Source organism: Haliotis rufescens, unplaced genomic scaffold (genome assembly GCF_023055435.1).
Source record: "Haliotis rufescens isolate VD_foot unplaced genomic scaffold, xgHalRufe1.0.p SCAF_10, whole genome shotgun sequence".
Lineage (NCBI taxonomy): Eukaryota > Metazoa > Mollusca > Gastropoda > Lepetellida > Haliotidae > Haliotis > Haliotis rufescens.
The window spans coordinates 21,508,475-21,524,902 of record NW_025963780.1 but is presented as its reverse complement, the minus strand read 5'-3'; the positions used below and the strand labels follow the sequence as shown (position 1 = coordinate 21,524,902).

General features: G+C 41.3%; 3 protein-coding genes across 5 annotated transcripts in view; all 3 read right to left on the bottom strand.

The window, feature by feature from the left end:
* LOC124130860 (angiopoietin-1 receptor-like) overlaps positions 1-16,428 on the bottom strand; it is a 226,133-nt gene that overhangs the window by 186,115 nt on the left and 23,590 nt on the right. The window lies entirely within an intron of this gene.
* LOC124127121 (cytoplasmic tyrosine-protein kinase BMX-like) lies at positions 8,384-10,471 on the bottom strand. The gene is made up of 3 exons (XM_046490575.2): positions 10,084-10,471; positions 9,516-9,609; positions 8,384-8,626 (listed from the first exon to the last, which is right to left on the bottom strand). The coding sequence occupies exons 1-3, from the start codon at positions 10,103-10,105 to the stop codon at positions 8,491-8,493; spliced, it is 252 nt and encodes an 83-aa protein (XP_046346531.2). The 5' UTR covers positions 10,106-10,471; the 3' UTR covers positions 8,384-8,490.
* On the bottom strand, positions 11,239-14,265 carry LOC124127117 (putative tyrosine-protein kinase F09A5.2). The gene is made up of 4 exons (XM_046490571.2): positions 14,091-14,265; positions 12,570-12,765; positions 11,801-11,920; positions 11,239-11,429 (listed from the first exon to the last, which is right to left on the bottom strand). The coding sequence occupies exons 1-4, from the start codon at positions 14,220-14,222 to the stop codon at positions 11,254-11,256; spliced, it is 624 nt and encodes a 207-aa protein (XP_046346527.2). The 5' UTR covers positions 14,223-14,265; the 3' UTR covers positions 11,239-11,253.

The following is a 16,428-nucleotide window of genomic DNA, read 5'->3' as shown; positions in this document are numbered from 1 at the left end:
TATCAATTTTGAATTTATTTTAATTCTTTCACCAAAAGCAGATTATAACATGTCGGAAAGATAGATTCATTGCAGCATGATCACAAGGGGCACATGGAGTCCCGAGTTAGCCTTCACTCAACGAGCTCGAGGCATAAAACACCATGCTATGTCACGTGACTTTCGTCAACTCGAAACGAAAAAAATGCGAAGCGGGGTATAAGGGATTTCTCCTTCCTCTCAAAAATTGTATTCCTCGCGCTGGTGGGATACATCGTATTTTATTAAGATCACTTGAACCAATCAGATCTTGACATTCTGACATGGAGGTATAAATATTTTTATACATAGTAATAAAACGGGATGACAGTATTTTCGTTGACATAAAACAATATTAATAACTACGTTACCATGTCGGTTTGTTTGAATACCACATCGATATATACTGAGAATCCCAGTGATTGGTATTCTGAGCAACGCCCAACGTCATCGGGGTACGATAACACACAATCAACCAAGTCACCGAGCCAGACAACAATATCTGTTAAGTCGCCTCGTACAAGCATAGCAATATAGGTTCAAAATTAACTCTATTCTAATTAAGACTATACTTTACAACTATATTTTTGTGTGTGTAATTAAAATCATACTTTGTGGTATATGCAATATTTATCTGAAGATATTTCTATGGGTCACATTGTGATAACGTGTCACTAGAAATTACACTCGCCATAGCTATGCATATGTCCAGATGACCCGTCGAAACAAGTTGACCTATCTGTATCCGGCGGACCTGATAACAAGCTTTGTTTGTGACCTGATTTCGCATTCTGTTGCTTTAAGATAACATTGAATAAAACGATAACTAATGTTAATATTATCTCGAAAACCAAAGGATTGGTATTCTTTTGCAGGTTCAACACATATATTTCATGTGATCGTTATGTAACATTGTCAACAAATTAAAACGGATATATATATTTTGGTGATACACATTGCTGTCGACATCATGTTGGCTGACATCGAACCATAAATGCACCCATGTAACCACCGTAACAGGCAGTCCTACATTGAGCCATCGTAATTAGCTCACCATTGCTGAACAAAAAAATGTCGGGATCATGAATATTTTGGGGGATATTTTTTGTTGTAGTGAATACTGAGCGCACAATTTCATAAAAAATATCTCCACAAATATATATGATCCAGATCTTTTTTTTGTGTATTCCCAGGTATGCCTAATGCCTGGTTACGTCTAGTTTACATGACAAATTGGTTGAGTCGTCACTGGCATATAAGCATTATATAATCTTTCATTTCAGCGAGTGGTGAGTGGGTATGGTTTTACGCCGCTTTTAGCAATATTCCAGCAATATCACGGCGGGGCACACCAGAAATGGGCTTCAAACATTGTACCCATGTCGGGAATCGAACCCGGGTCTTCGGTGTGACGAGCGAACGCTTTAACCACCAGGCTACCCGACCACCCCCTTCATTTCAGAGTTTAAATGGGATGAATGTAATGCTGCTTTTAACAGTGTGTCGGTACAATGACGGCGTGTCAGCTTCATGTAACGTATGAACCATTTGACGCAGGTCGTCGACGTTTACCGCGTCAGTAATCATAATCAGTTCCAATCTGATAATTCGAACCCATCTTCAGCGGGTCCTGGCACGACGAAGATAGGCAACACAAAATCAGTTATGATCATATTTCAATACATGTCATCTTCAAAGCACGTGTTAAAGCAGTGACATTAAACCTTTTTACATATGTTTACTCTTTAAAAAAGGGAAACGCAATGCGGCCATAAAGCAAAATTAGCTGACCAAGAGGTGCAAAATGAAGAGGTTAAATGTGTTATAGTGTCAGTGACAAATTTCACGGATCAAAATGATCACAACAAGGACATGGAAACTGCGCGACCGGCAGCACTATGAACAGTATTAAAATGCAGGGTTTTTGAATGCCTGGTAACTGCGTCAATCGAACCGTGACAGTTCAACAACATCCCAAGATTAACAGAAGTGCAAAGAAACAACGTCATAGGCCGCTTGAAGGCAGGGGGTCCCGATCAGCTGTAGCCAGGGTTTTCAATGTAGCGCCAAGCACAATCACAGGGCTATGGAATCGGGTTCAACAGCATGGGTCAACATGTGGTCGGCCAAGGTCGGGATGACCAAAAGACCACCCAGCCCAAGATCGCTACATCCGACTGCGCCACCTACGTGAAAGGACGACCTCGCCCACCTCAATCGCATCCTAATTATAAATACCCGGACTGTGCAGAATCTCTGACCAGACCGTACGAAACCGTTTAAAAGCAGCTGGTCTACGAGCACGACGTCCTGTTCGACGCGTCATATTGAGTCGACAACATCGTCAACAACGGCTGCATTGGTGTTGACAACTCAGGGTATGGCCTCAACTGCAAAGGAGAGTTGTCTGGTTCAGCGATGAAGCAAAATTCATCCTCCGCTGCAATGAATCTATCTTTCCAACATGTTATAATCTGCTATTGGTGAAAGAATTAAAATAAATTCAAAATTGATAGAAAACAGCTGTTCGATTGTGCGGAGGTTTATCTGTACTTTGTCACGTGAGCATACGGCTCTGGAATAAAACCTAATGCGGGACGCATAAAGCCCCAACCACCTGTGATCCTGCTACAACTTATAATATATACTGAATCGGAAAAGGAAAAGGAAGTTGAGAATAAAATACTTTAGTTTATTTATAAGAGAGGATGCATGGAAATGTGTAATTAGCGGGAAAGACACATGGCACACATTATTCTAACACTTCAATAAACCCTTTTGTACAACTGGGGGCAAACTTTCATCTGACTGGAACCGACCCGTGAAGATTCCGGGGTAGAATAGGTCTTCAGTACCCATGCTTGCCGTAAAAGGCGACTATGTTTGTCGTAAAAGGCGACTAACGGGATCGGGTGGTCAGGCTCGCTGACTTGGTTGATGCATGTCATCGATCCCATTTGCGTGGATCGATGATCATGATATGAATCACTGGATAATCTGGTCCAGACTCGGTTAATTACAGACCGCCGTCATATAGCTTGAATATTGCTGAGTGCGGCGTTAAACAACAAACAAACAAACAAACAACCGAACTGACAGGAACCATGAATGAATTTGAACTTCAGTTGCATCCGCGATCAGCATTTGTACTCACCACTGCATTGCACCTTTGGTACATGGAATTCATGAGACTGCTGACAAAGGCCATAGGAATAACATGTCTAGATAATGGCTGTCGGGAGTTCCGCTGCTGTTGTTGTCCTTGGGTGCACTTGGTCTTGTCTTCTTTAACGTTTAGGTGTTACCCCATTTCATCGTCTTGGGCGACAACTGAAAGATCTATGATTCAGGCAAATGGCGGTCCTAGGGTCACGTATCGGTTTCCACGACACATCCGTCACCAAAGCGTTCACCGCGCCTGCGCTATATTCGAACGCTGGCGTCAGCGTTGACAATGCCTAAACGACTTTCATCCTAGAATACAATAGGGTCTCCACTGTTAATTACGCCAGTTTCGATACAATGTAATCCACTGCATACCGTTCTGTCGGTGCATCGCTGTCAGGATTTGACCGCGGACTGGACGACAGCTGAGGTTGCCGCACTGTGTCACAATCGATTGATAGGTTGTTAACTCCAATAGTGTGTCATGCCGGTTGGCAGACAGGAACCTATTACGGAGGCGAGAGTTGTGCCGGTCCAGCAGGCTCAAATCAATTGCTTAAAAGTTTAGTTTAGAATATGTTAAGCCTAGGATCAGGCCACTCCCCTCTACCAGGCCTCAGATCAAGCCCCGTTGGGCTCAAATCAAATCCCTACATTTTTACAGTATTCTACTTTTATTGTTCTGTCTCTGTCTTGGTTGTGACCAAACGCTATTGATGGTCATGAAAACAGTAGCACCGTTCTCAACCCTGAACAGCGTGAAGGCGTCCGATGTCTTGACACCGCTGTTGTCGTGTCAATCTTGGCATATTTAACGTTATGGAACACTGGCATTGAGTGATGAAGCAAACCTTCTCGTTGGACCTTTATAACCATCTATATCAGCGAAAAACGAACATTGTGATTTCATCAGGAAACCCTCAGAATCATATCCCACAAAAGGTGCTGTGTTTTGGAAACTTGCAATGTCAAGGAACTAACAAAATTTGGACATAAACTCGTAAAATGGACAACCTACCACCAACATCAACCTTACACCAATGACTGTTTCAAATTATTAATTATAAACCTATTCGAAAACTTTCGATTCACATTCAAGTGAGTAAGTGAGTTGTGAGCTGTTTATCTGAAGGGATGCAGAGTTACCTCCCTTTAGTCATTTATAACGGTCTTTTGTTTTAACGACAGGCAGTTAAGCCTCGTGTGTTATCGCCCTTTGTTCCTCTATGTGGACAAGCACAAAACGCATTCTTATAAAATGTCTAAGAAAATACAGTTATGTAGCACGCACTGTGTTGTAAGTACATTGTATGCTATATTTCTACCTCTTAGAATTCATTATGATGTATATTTGTCAGTGACAAAGTGTCAGTTGGTTATAAAGACTCTGAATTTATGAGTATCTTTAGTATGCATTTCTCATCGGCTTGCCAGAGGCCCTGTTAGGGTTAGACTTATACTTATTGTTGCACTCTCTAATTTTGCTCGGTACTGCTGTATGACTACTCATTTTATAACGTGTATAAACAAATATATACTTCCGAACGTTTTACATGTTTGATTATATGGAGTATATAAGCCCATCATTCTATATCACTCATTCATGGCTATTAGTAAATTGCAGCGCAGTTAGTTGTAATTGCAATATCTTGAGAGAAATAAGTAGTTACACCATTTACTTTGTAATGGCGTACTAGTTCATTGTGTGTAGAACTTGACTGTATCTCACACTACTTTATTTTTCCAGCTTTAACCACATACTGTCTCATCAATAAAACAAGCCTGGCTGGTTGTACTATCTGTTGTGGTTGACCTCTTCTTACAAGCAATCAGGAAACGGAATAAGTTGTGTTTAACGCGGCTTTGAACAGCATTCCAGTTACATCCATCTTCCCGAGGCAAGGGAGTTAACTGACTATAAAGGCCAGTTTCCACCCTTGCCAAACTGGGCTATAATTATGGAGTTACATTTTGGCTGGGCCAACGAGTCTGTGTATAGTCCAATCAAAATCGCGTAACGAACTAGACATCCGGTTCGTTTACAACAGGAATTTCAACGTGCAGATGTCGGTCGACTGCAGGATATGCGAAGGATGTGGAACGCCGACTTGGCGTAGACAGATATTTTGTAAATTCTTTCATGCTTTTAATCAAGGTTAATAGAATCTGATTGGTTAATAGGAGGAACAAAGAAGGGACATAACTCGTAATAGCCACTGGTGGTGCTACGATCGAGCCTGGAAATTCCAGCCTAGTTCGGCAAGGATGGAAACTGGACTCTTATAGTCAGTTAACTCCCTTGCCTCGGGAAGATGAGTTACATCAGACATTAACCACTTTGGTGAAGCCAACTAGCACGGAAATGGTATTGACACACCTGGAGACATGAACGGGGCGAAGCAGGCATCGAACCCGCGATCTTTTATCCTTGGCGTGCATAGAGAATTGCGCCTTAGACGACAGGGCTACCCGTGCCCGTCTTGTGTTGGTGTAGATTTGCTAATGTGTACTTTGAAGAAACCATGAACAGAAGCAATTTAGAAAAAAAATACAATCTGGCAATTGTTTGTGTTTGATGTTGATGTGATTTCGCTACGTTTCCTGCTTGAAAGGTTATAATCTGAAGAACATTATTTTCGTAACATTACCAAGACAAACTACATTTCTAAGACAAAATATGTGATGTCCTGTTGCGAATGAAATGTATAAAGACAGCCATGTATCCTAGCACCCATTGCAATTAGTGGAAGAGTGCAATTACACGTACATCACTCAAAGACGAAGTCATGCTATCTGCTAGCCTTAACCATTGGTTATCTTTAAGGTATATGTTGTCCCATATTTGAAATTAGTTTAACATATGTCGTTTTTATAGAAACGTATACATGTCATTGTATTAGTGAAGAGATTTGAAATTATTCAACAATATATATTATATGGAATTATATTTCATGAAGATATGCCGAAACGGAAAAGAACATTTCTTACTGCACTTCTTACACTTCTTACTGCATGTTCAAAATACATGTACCCAAAATATTCATTGTCAGTAATTTCAAATGAAACTCCTCAGAAAAATATAAAACTGCTCTGTGAGTGAGTGTGTGACTGAGTGAGTGAGTTTGGTTTAACGTCCTCGAACGCTACTTCAGTGACGGCGCGTCAACTTCTTGTATGATGAAAATCTTATCAGACGCTGAACAGTTTAGTGAAACCCACATGTACTGTGCTAATTTTTTATCTTCGAACACTCAACTACCCACAGCTTATTCAGGCGCCTCGGACGACACAGTGGCCCGTGTCTACATAGTAAAGGGGAATGGCGAAAAGCTTATGCTATAATGCAGGGTGACGTAAGAATTTGACTATTAAAAACAACCAATCGTCAACTTAAATGTAAACAAATATATTCCTGCCAGTTTCAGACAGGCTCGTTGTTTTCACAAAGTGGTGAACGTCTTATCCCTGCATCACATTAGCCTTTCCTTCCACGTTTAGCTGACAGGACGTTATATATAGAAAATACTGTAACAGTTCAAATCGGCGGTGTCGAATCTTCCTTTGACAGAGACTTCTTGTGCGTATGAAAAGGTCACTCATGCCACATGTGTATTCATATTATGCCTAGTATTTTTAAAGTGACCAGCCGTAATCAACAGAGCTACCAAGGAATTCAATATCTAATCAGCAACAGTTACAATGTGTATAGTCTCCGGGAGAGTAGTACCTGCCCGATGCGTATATTCATGCGGATATGTGCACGTCATGTCCTTCCGAACAATGTGCGTACATAACAAAAAAATATATGTGTCTCTCCAAGTTCCCGAGATAAATTCAAATGAAGAGAGCTAATCAACTGTTCCACCTGTGATTCGAAATCAATTAAAGTAAAACCAAATGTATGTTACATTAGACCACCGTCATTACTATGCTGGCACTTGAGCCAGTCGAGACATGGGCATTTGAGAAATATCAATTTGGGCGGACATTTTGCGTGAATATTTTATGTCCGTTTCAGTTACTTCGGTCAGCTGCGACTTCACAATCTCACATATGTTAAAAACCAAAACGAAATGACAATGTTGAATGAAAACAAACAGCCTGAAGATTCCTTTATAACATAAACACGGAACATGAACAAACATGAAACCTGCAAATTGTATGGTGACATCAAGTTGCCAAACAGCAGTGGTATTGGAGAACTGCAGCAAGGTCATGAAGCCATAGACACAATAAAGTTAATAAATCCGTAAACTGTCAATTGATTTATTAACACAATATTTGTGCATGACATATAGCAAACATCCTACGGCTTTGTGAACTAGACATACATGTATACTCTCAGACGAAGGTAACACTTTCTGCATGTATATGATTTTATTAATAACTAAAATTAGTAATAATTAAGATCACCTTGACTGACATCCAAGAGAAACTTTACCACAATTATAAATCAGTCAAACAATTAAAATGACAATCATACAGCAACCGATATTCGCATGACAGTTGCCCGAATTGAGGTGGGGTAGCAAAAACAAGCTTTCAACGTAATCGAAAAAGAGCATAAAGTCGCCCAAGTTCACTGACACATCATATTAATAGCGTGTATGACCGGCGCACAGAAAAAGTCAATCGTCTGTCAAATCATAGAGGAGCTCATAGAGGATTTGCAATTTTTGCATATGTTCAACTGTTTCTGTTTAGGAGGTATAAAGACAATTTATGGTAAAAGACAGTGCTTGCTTATCTATTTCTTAATGCACAGAAACGTATTTCTAGGCAAGGAGGAACAGAACCACTTAACTGCTTTGACCAACACATATATTCCCTTTTTACCCAGATCATCCAGCATGTCTAGTGAAGAATGTATAGGGGGTACAATATATTAGCAATTACATTTTTTCCAGCAGGCTTAAAAAACATGTATCACGAAGTACAATATAATCTCGAAAAAATAATCGACAAGGGTTAACTGGTTAAAAAATGTTTTAAGAGCCTCGACCATTTCAATTCGACAATTTCAATTTGATATACTAGCAAAGCGAATCGTACATTAAAGAGTAATTCGATGGAATGGAATCATGTCAAAGATTCAATGTTCAGTGTCTTGGGAGATGTTTGTAATTATAAACAGTACAGCAATACAAATGGGATCGTACATATAAGCAGGGGTACTAAAATACACTCTTGTGTCAAGCAAAGTATTACATCAATTTGTTACAACGCTGCAGATTTAAAACTCAAACAAAAAATGCTAAATGTTGAAGCAATAAAAGGGAGGTAATTCTGCGCCTTCTCGTCAACTGGCTACCGGGCGTAGTAATACACATCCCCGGAAGTGGGTCTTAGGCCAAACGATGCCTCGAGCTTTCCCCAAACATCCGCAAAAGTAGGCCTCCTATCGGGACTCTGCTCCCAACAAGTTTTCATCATGTTGTGATGGCTGCAAGATGAAATACACTGTATCTGCAAATGTAGATTTGCAAAGCTATCCTTTTTAACGAACAATGCATCTAACTTTATAACAAAAGGGGCGTATTCCTCATTAGGTACTGTAATAGAATTAGTCTGGAAACCGTATTATATACATTTCACCATACTACAAATATTACATGAATTAATCCTGTAGGACTCCTGTGCTAAATGGATTCACTTGAAACAGTTAATCCCTAATTCCCCGTCGTTTTTTCAATTAGTTCGAACTGTTATTATCGTTCCAAATGATAATTTTAATCAGCCTCAGTGTCATTACACTATAGTTGGACATTTTGTTGGACTTTCTGCTCAAGTTTGATTTGTTGTGATTATTATGTTCTCGGTACTCAAGAAAGCCATTGGTCCCGTTTTAAAAGGCCACTTTGGCGGCCATCTTGCTTTTTAAAAAGGCCAACTTTCCCCAAATATATTCAATCACTAAACGTCATCAATTCACTTATTTAATTCAAAATAAAAGATGTCTATAAATGAGTTTTTCGGTTATTTGGTCCGTTTCAATTCTTTTACTGATCCAGATCAATGACCAGAATCAGGAGAATATACGAGGAACTCAACAGTCCCTTACCCATTTCAAGTCCAGATCTACACATTTTGAAAAGTTACATGTTTCAAGCGGAATCTTTGCCTCTGTATGATTAAGGACATTATGTTAAGCATTATCAAATTTGGGCATTTATGTAACCAAAGCCGTATTTTAACTTGAAACAAACTTTCTGTAACTGCCAATGGGTCAAAGCCTCTACCTACTGTAACTAGCCACACTAAATATCACTGTACAAGAACGTTGGGTAATGGCAATATTAAACTCCGACTGATACCGGAAGAAAACAACTCACATATCCTCGGCGTATTCCGGTCTCTGGAGCCGGAAACCATTCCTGATTTTGACAGCGAGATCTCTGCTACGGATGTCTGAGTAGGGCGCCTTGCCTGTGCAGTATGTAGATGGGCGTGTCTTAGTCATTCGAGCACAATGCAAAATGTACATAGAGAATATAATATGGTACCCACATACTGATTACTGAGTACATATACATGTACGTCACACAGTATCAGGACCTGGTGATGTATTCGTAATCAGCTTTTGACTGAATACCAAAACCGGGAAATGAAGAACGTTACTGACGTTCGTTCAGTAAACTCAACATGTATATATGTACAAATGCAACAGTTTGTCCATTCCACTGAAATCCTTAAGTCACTTTTCAAAATAGAATATATAGATCCCTAGCAAGAGGCGACATAATGAATTGGGGTCGTTGCTCATAAAATAAATCACTGGCATATAATTTTTTTCAGGCCGCCCTCATACAGCCGAAATATTGCGGTGTCAACAAACAAATCATTACAAGAAACAAAACTTTTGAAAAGACGAGAAGGGCATTTTCAGATTTAGAAACCTACCCATGCTGAAGATCTCCCACATAGTGATGCCAAAGGACCAGATGTCACTCTTCTCGTTGGCTACCTTCAGAGACTGAAGACACTATGGAGCCGTCCACTTCACAGGGATTCGATCCTAAAAATGTTTTAATTTAGACAGTTAAAGTTGTATCCTGTTATAGACGTATGGCATCAATATTTCGCATTCTTATTGAAATACATATGATTGTGACACAACTAGCTTGTTAATCTGTGGAGATTTCAGGCCAGAATAGCAGAGACGAGGATCGGGTGGTCAAGCTCTCTGACTTGGCTGCTTGTATCTAAGCCAGACGGCGAGGGGTGATGTTTTTGCAATCAACCACTGCTTTGTTTGGCCAATATTATTTCAAGGATGTCGTGATAAAGCTCTGTAATATTTCTTTCAGTGTGTAAAAGCAAAAGACCCACCCCCCCCCCCCCCCCCCCCACCCCCCACCCCCACCCCCACCCCGAAAAAAATACAATTAAGATTATATTGTTATACATGAATTGTTTAAATAGCTCAGCAACTCTTAATAAACGACACTCGCCATGATTCGTGATCATGAACATAAAACGGACCCTCTTACGTGGACCCTCACGTGGCAAATATTTTTCATTTTGAGCCGGTCTCCACGCAAACAGGCATTTCAAAAAGTAGAGGTCAACCTGTTGTACTACACGTACACGTATCTTTACATGTATTTATTTAAAACGTTTTACATCCACGTGTTATTCAGTATCGTGAAACAATTGTGACTGTCACTTAAGATGCACACTTTTCTTGCGTTTGTACATATAAATACCTATGATTAAGGTATTCGGCTTGGTTTTCGCAGATTACATTGATCGGTAGGGGTCTTCTTGTAGGTTAAGGGCAGCTGCGAATGGTGAGGAAGGTACGCGCCATCTTATCGTTTCGCTTTCGGGTTGACAATTTATAGTCAGCTACCCTTGTTAACATTGGCCAGACTCAATCATTCGGAGGGTTGATGGCGCTAGGAGAGACCAGACATATCACAATGGGGCTTTAATGCAGATTTCAACACGATTTCAACTTCTCGATTATATCAAGGCTCAGCTTGTGGAAGGGATTCAGGCCTTGGACGTTCAAAATGGAAACCTACGATCATGATACAAATTGCACATTTAGCAAGCTTATTCAGGAGATCAGCACGCGCCGTGACATATCCCTTTAATGGCCAGGTATTCCATTCCTCTGGCAATACCCAATCCAAAGCTCTGAATCCTCTCCAAGGTGTCCACGTTGACATTGTCTCTGTGGTCTCTCAGCCATTTGTCCATTTGTCCGTTCTCGCAGTACTCTAACACCAGCACAGGTCCCACTGGAAGAGAATAAAGCTACAATCTAATTACAATCAAATATTTCACTCCGATACACACTTCTCTGCATTGGTCGCAGAAAGGATGTCACGTCACGTTAACTTTCACGCCAACCAATTTCGACGATTATAAATAAAGGAAGCATGATCAGGCCATCATTTCCAATTTTTCTATCTTGAAAACGAAGTTAATGGGCCTGTTCCGCCCATTTCTTTTTTTGCCATCTACACCCAAAAGTGTACTATCGCCTAGAAACAATCAGGGCGATCAGGTTGTAATATGCTGTTGATCCCTCAGTTGGTTTTACCAGTATATATTCCATGTTACCGTTGGTACTTATGGAGAGGTGTTAGTCGTTTACGTTTTCACTTACGAGCATCGTTGTTGAGAATAGCGCCCCGAAATCCCAGAACGTTGCGATGTTCCCCGACCTGTGTTGCAGCAAAGTTGATTTTGGCCATCATCAGTAAACTGTTTTCTTCATCTGGTGTTTCTGTGATAAAAATGTGTGTCTAATGATTCATCGCTAGGAGCCTGTCACAAGCCTATTTCATGTCTCAAATGGTCCTGCTATGTCGTGGTACGGGTTCTAAGGCTATGGTGATAGTGACCTTCACGACAGCAGCCTCCGACATGCTCACTGGCTGCACAATCGATGTTATCAGTGTAACTTAACGAGGCTTCGTGGGTGTACAATTGTATCTTCTCTTCTGTTTTGTTCCGTGTCCCTTTTCTTACAATCACAAAAAATCGAAAATGAACAGCCCTTGAGCATTGGCGTTGCACTATAGTGATGATCAAAAAGCAAATGATTTACGTTTCGCTCAGGTCTCAAATATCTACAGTTTTGGTGAAAGGCAGGCGAATGGAGTTAAAAAGCAAGAATTAGATTTAGAACAGTTTAGACCCATGGTCAGTGGATCCTGGCACGACTAAAAGGCGAAACTCAAACGCAAACACCCAGGGCTACCGAGATGAAACCTCCAGTTTCTTGTTGTTCACGACGGCCCCATAGAAACCTCTAAAAAACAACAACAAACAAAAGAACAAGAAACAAATAAGAAGAACAACAACAGTCCAACTGCACAACCACCAAAATCCTTTATCTGAACAACCATCCAGACAGTGTTTGCATGTCTCACTTTTCAACACTTTGGCTGCCATCTCGCTCGATGTTTTGCCAGTCTTGTGAGACGCCTTGTAAATCCGTGCAAATCTGCCAGTGTGAATCTCCTCCATCAACGTCAGATTGTCCTTGGGGATATACCAAGGCTGCTCCGCCGTGAACGACATGCTGCCGTACACATAGATGTCGTCGTCAACTTCATATGTTTTGTTCTGAAGAGAAAATAAACATGTAGTCACAAATTGAGTAAGAAACAAATTTCACTTGCCGATGTTAAATAATATCACACATAATAGTAAACATAATAGTACACACAATAAATAGTACACGTAATAGTACACATAATAAATAGCACACTTCCTAAATAGTACACATAATAGTACACATAATAGTACACATAAAGTACACTTCCTAAATAGTAACATAACAGTACACATAATAGTACACATAAATTTAAAGTACACATAATAAATAATACACATGATAGTACACATAAAAATAGTACACATAATAGTACACATAATGAATAGTAAACATAATAGTACACCATATAGTACACATCAATGTTAAAGTACACATAATAAATAGTACACATAACAGTACACATAATAAATAGTACACATAATAGTACACATAATGAATGGAATATAGGTGACATACGTGCAGTTCGTTCCCGTTTTTGTATTCAGCTAGTATATTGCTTATTTGAATGTTACATCTCGCTATCGAGGATCCATGTTTTAAGACCACAGCCTTCTTTTACAAAGCGAGTTTAGCCTTTGTTTGGGTCTGGACCAGACAAACCAGCGATTGACATAATAAACAACGTCCCACGTCGGAGTATAATGATACATTATCTATGATTATGGCTGCCAGACAAACAGCCGCTGTTTGGCTCTTTCATGTCATGGTTTATATACTTGTAAATGTTACAATCACATTCCCTATTAGAATTAACCACATCCTGTCATGAGTCGTTTTACTGCTGGCCATAGGTTCGAATCCCAGATTTGCCTGTCTTTTATTCTAATTTTGTCAGCAGCATGTCCGTGTTTTGGGTAAACGTCTGGGACGTACATCACCTTTTCCAGTATTTAGCAGTCACGTGAGACCGCCTCCGTGGTGGTCTAGTGGTAGAGCGGAAGGTCCGGGGTTCGATCCCGGCCGGCCGCGTCATACCAAAAAACGTTAAAAGATGGTACTTGTTGTTACCCTGTCTGGCGCTCGGCACTAAGGGGCTAAAACAAGGACTGGTCGGCTCGGAGTCAGTATACTGTGTCTGAGTGGGGTATTCATGTTAAACTGCAGCATGGTATCTCAGTGTGCTAGCACTATAAATTGGCATCAGTCCGGACTAGTACAAGCAGCCACACACGTACACACACACACGTGCATGCACGTGCTATATAAGTGCAATAATCTTGGACGTGATATAACGTAAGTACGAGATACTTTCCAAACAGCGTTAAACCTTACAAACTCTCCCTGTGAAACATTCGTTTGTCTAACGTCCATGCCTGTGACTGAAGAAACCTACATGATAGGACACTGTGCCCTTCCGAGGTCTCTGAAGGTTATTGTAGATTTTCTGAGTGTTGGGATTCTGACGTCCTTTGTGTCTGCTCTGACGTCGATTGATCAACGCCACCATCTTGCCCGTCCTCCACATAAACAGGCCAATGACAAGGACAGCTAGGATTAATATCACCAATGGTAAGAAAAGAAAAATGATCAAGGTTCGTACATGTTTGAGGTGTTGATATTTTAAAGCAATAATTACAGTATCCTATTATAGTTTTATAGTGCTATCATAATTGTTTTGTTGAACGCCGAAGTCAGCAATATTCCAATATTCACGGTGCATTCATTGATGCGTCATAGCTGGAAATGTCCTCCACATGTCTACCATACCAACAAGGGAAAGCTTACTAAGGCCTTGGTATTTATTCTGATCCAAAAACATTTCTGCAAGAGTCGTCTGGCTTTCTTTGAAGGAAGGTGTCTTTGGAATTTCAGTAAAAGGGATTTATTTATTCGCCTCTTACAACAGGCTGCAGAGGACCAATTCTAATCCGGGGCGATTGGGTAGCCTAGTGGTTAAAGCGTTCGCTCGTCACGCTGAAGACCTGGGTTTTATTCCCCACAAGAGTACAATGTGTGAAGCCTATATCTTGCTGGAATACTGCTAAAACCGGCGAAAACCATGCTCACTTACTCACTCATCCCATTCTAATCCGGAATCCCCACGTGATTGTGATATTATAGAAATAACATAATACATAGTTATCCCACGATATGCCAAGGAGAGGCACAGGCCACCGAGCCGTGGATGCCTGTGCCTATAATAAAAACAGAAGATGAGATTGGGTTAAATGGTCGAGGGTGCAGGTACCAGTGGGCTACTAAGCTGCTAATTGTGTATACCAAAATGCTACCGTTGCAATGGCCACTAGCGTGGCCAACGGCGATTCGCAGTTAGCGCTGCTGGCCTGAGACTGCTACCGCTGTCCGGCCCCCACGGTAGCATATTCAAACCCTACCATTGCTTGGCAACTCCCACGCTGCCAAAAGCAGCTCCCCACTGCTGGCCTAAGTCAGACTACCGCTGCCCGGCCCCAGGTAGTAGACCAAAGCAGATCCCACTGCCTGGCCCCATTAGCAAAACCATTGTGCGACTACCGCCGCGGACCCAACTGTCATCTAGCGCTTGACAAGACGACTTCCGCCGCCGGGCCCATATACGTGGCAATTGTTTGCCCCAACGTATGTTATTTTACGATTCCCCGGCTGAAATGTCGGGAAAGACAAGGTTCCCACTGAGAAGCAGGTAACCCCGGAAAGGTTCCAGCTGAAAAGCAGGTAGCCTTAAGCACGAGTATTAATTTGGAAGCAAGTTAATTCGTTACTAGCAGTGTAGCCCACAAGAACCCCGCACACCTCGACATAGTTTATTGTTGAGACAGGTATTCGCATATATACATATATACAGCTATTTATAAGTCATGTTTTTTAACATATATCAGAATCGTTTAAAAGGTATGTACATATATACAAGCGCCCTGAAAACCTATTTTACATATGTACAGGTTATTTACATATATACAATCTGCTCTGCTGGTACCTGTAATTGAATAAACGCTGAAGAAAAGAAGTGATTAGCATTCCAGGTGAAGAGGACACATCAGGCTGAAAAGGAAAGAAAAGGAGTGGGAAGCTGCGTGGGTGGGTGGGAAAGCGATTAGATACAGTGAACGCGTGTGTACTTGAAGAAGGACTGTCAGGGAATGATGGACTAACAAAAGGCGGGATGATGCTCGCGCGGGAATATTCCCCTGGCACGGTGCAGAGTGGTGACCGGGGGTGATTGAGTTACGAGGGGTGATTGGGTTACGAGGGGTGATTGGGTTACGGATGTAATTAGCCAATGGTTTGGATACGCGCGATAAAGTCATTTAGTAGTTAGTACTTAATGTAATTATCCCACGATATGCCAAGGAGAGGCACGGGCCACCGAGCCGTGGATGCCCGTGCCTATAATAAAAACAGAAGATGAGATTGGGTTTTAAGGCCGAGGGTGTGCAGGTACTAGTGGGCTACTAAGCTGCTAATTGTGTATACCAAAATGCTACCGTTGCAATGGCCACTAGCGTGGCCAACGGCGATTCCACTGCCTGGCCCCATTAGAAAAACCATTGTGCGACTACCGCCGCGGACCCAACTGTCAGCTAGCGCTTGACAAGACGACTTCCGCCGCCAGGCCCATATACGTGGCAATTGTTTGCCCCAACGTATGTTATTTTACGATTCCCCGGCAGGAAAAGTCGGGGAAGACAAGGTTCCCCCTGAAAAGCAGGTAGCCTTAAGCACGAGTATTA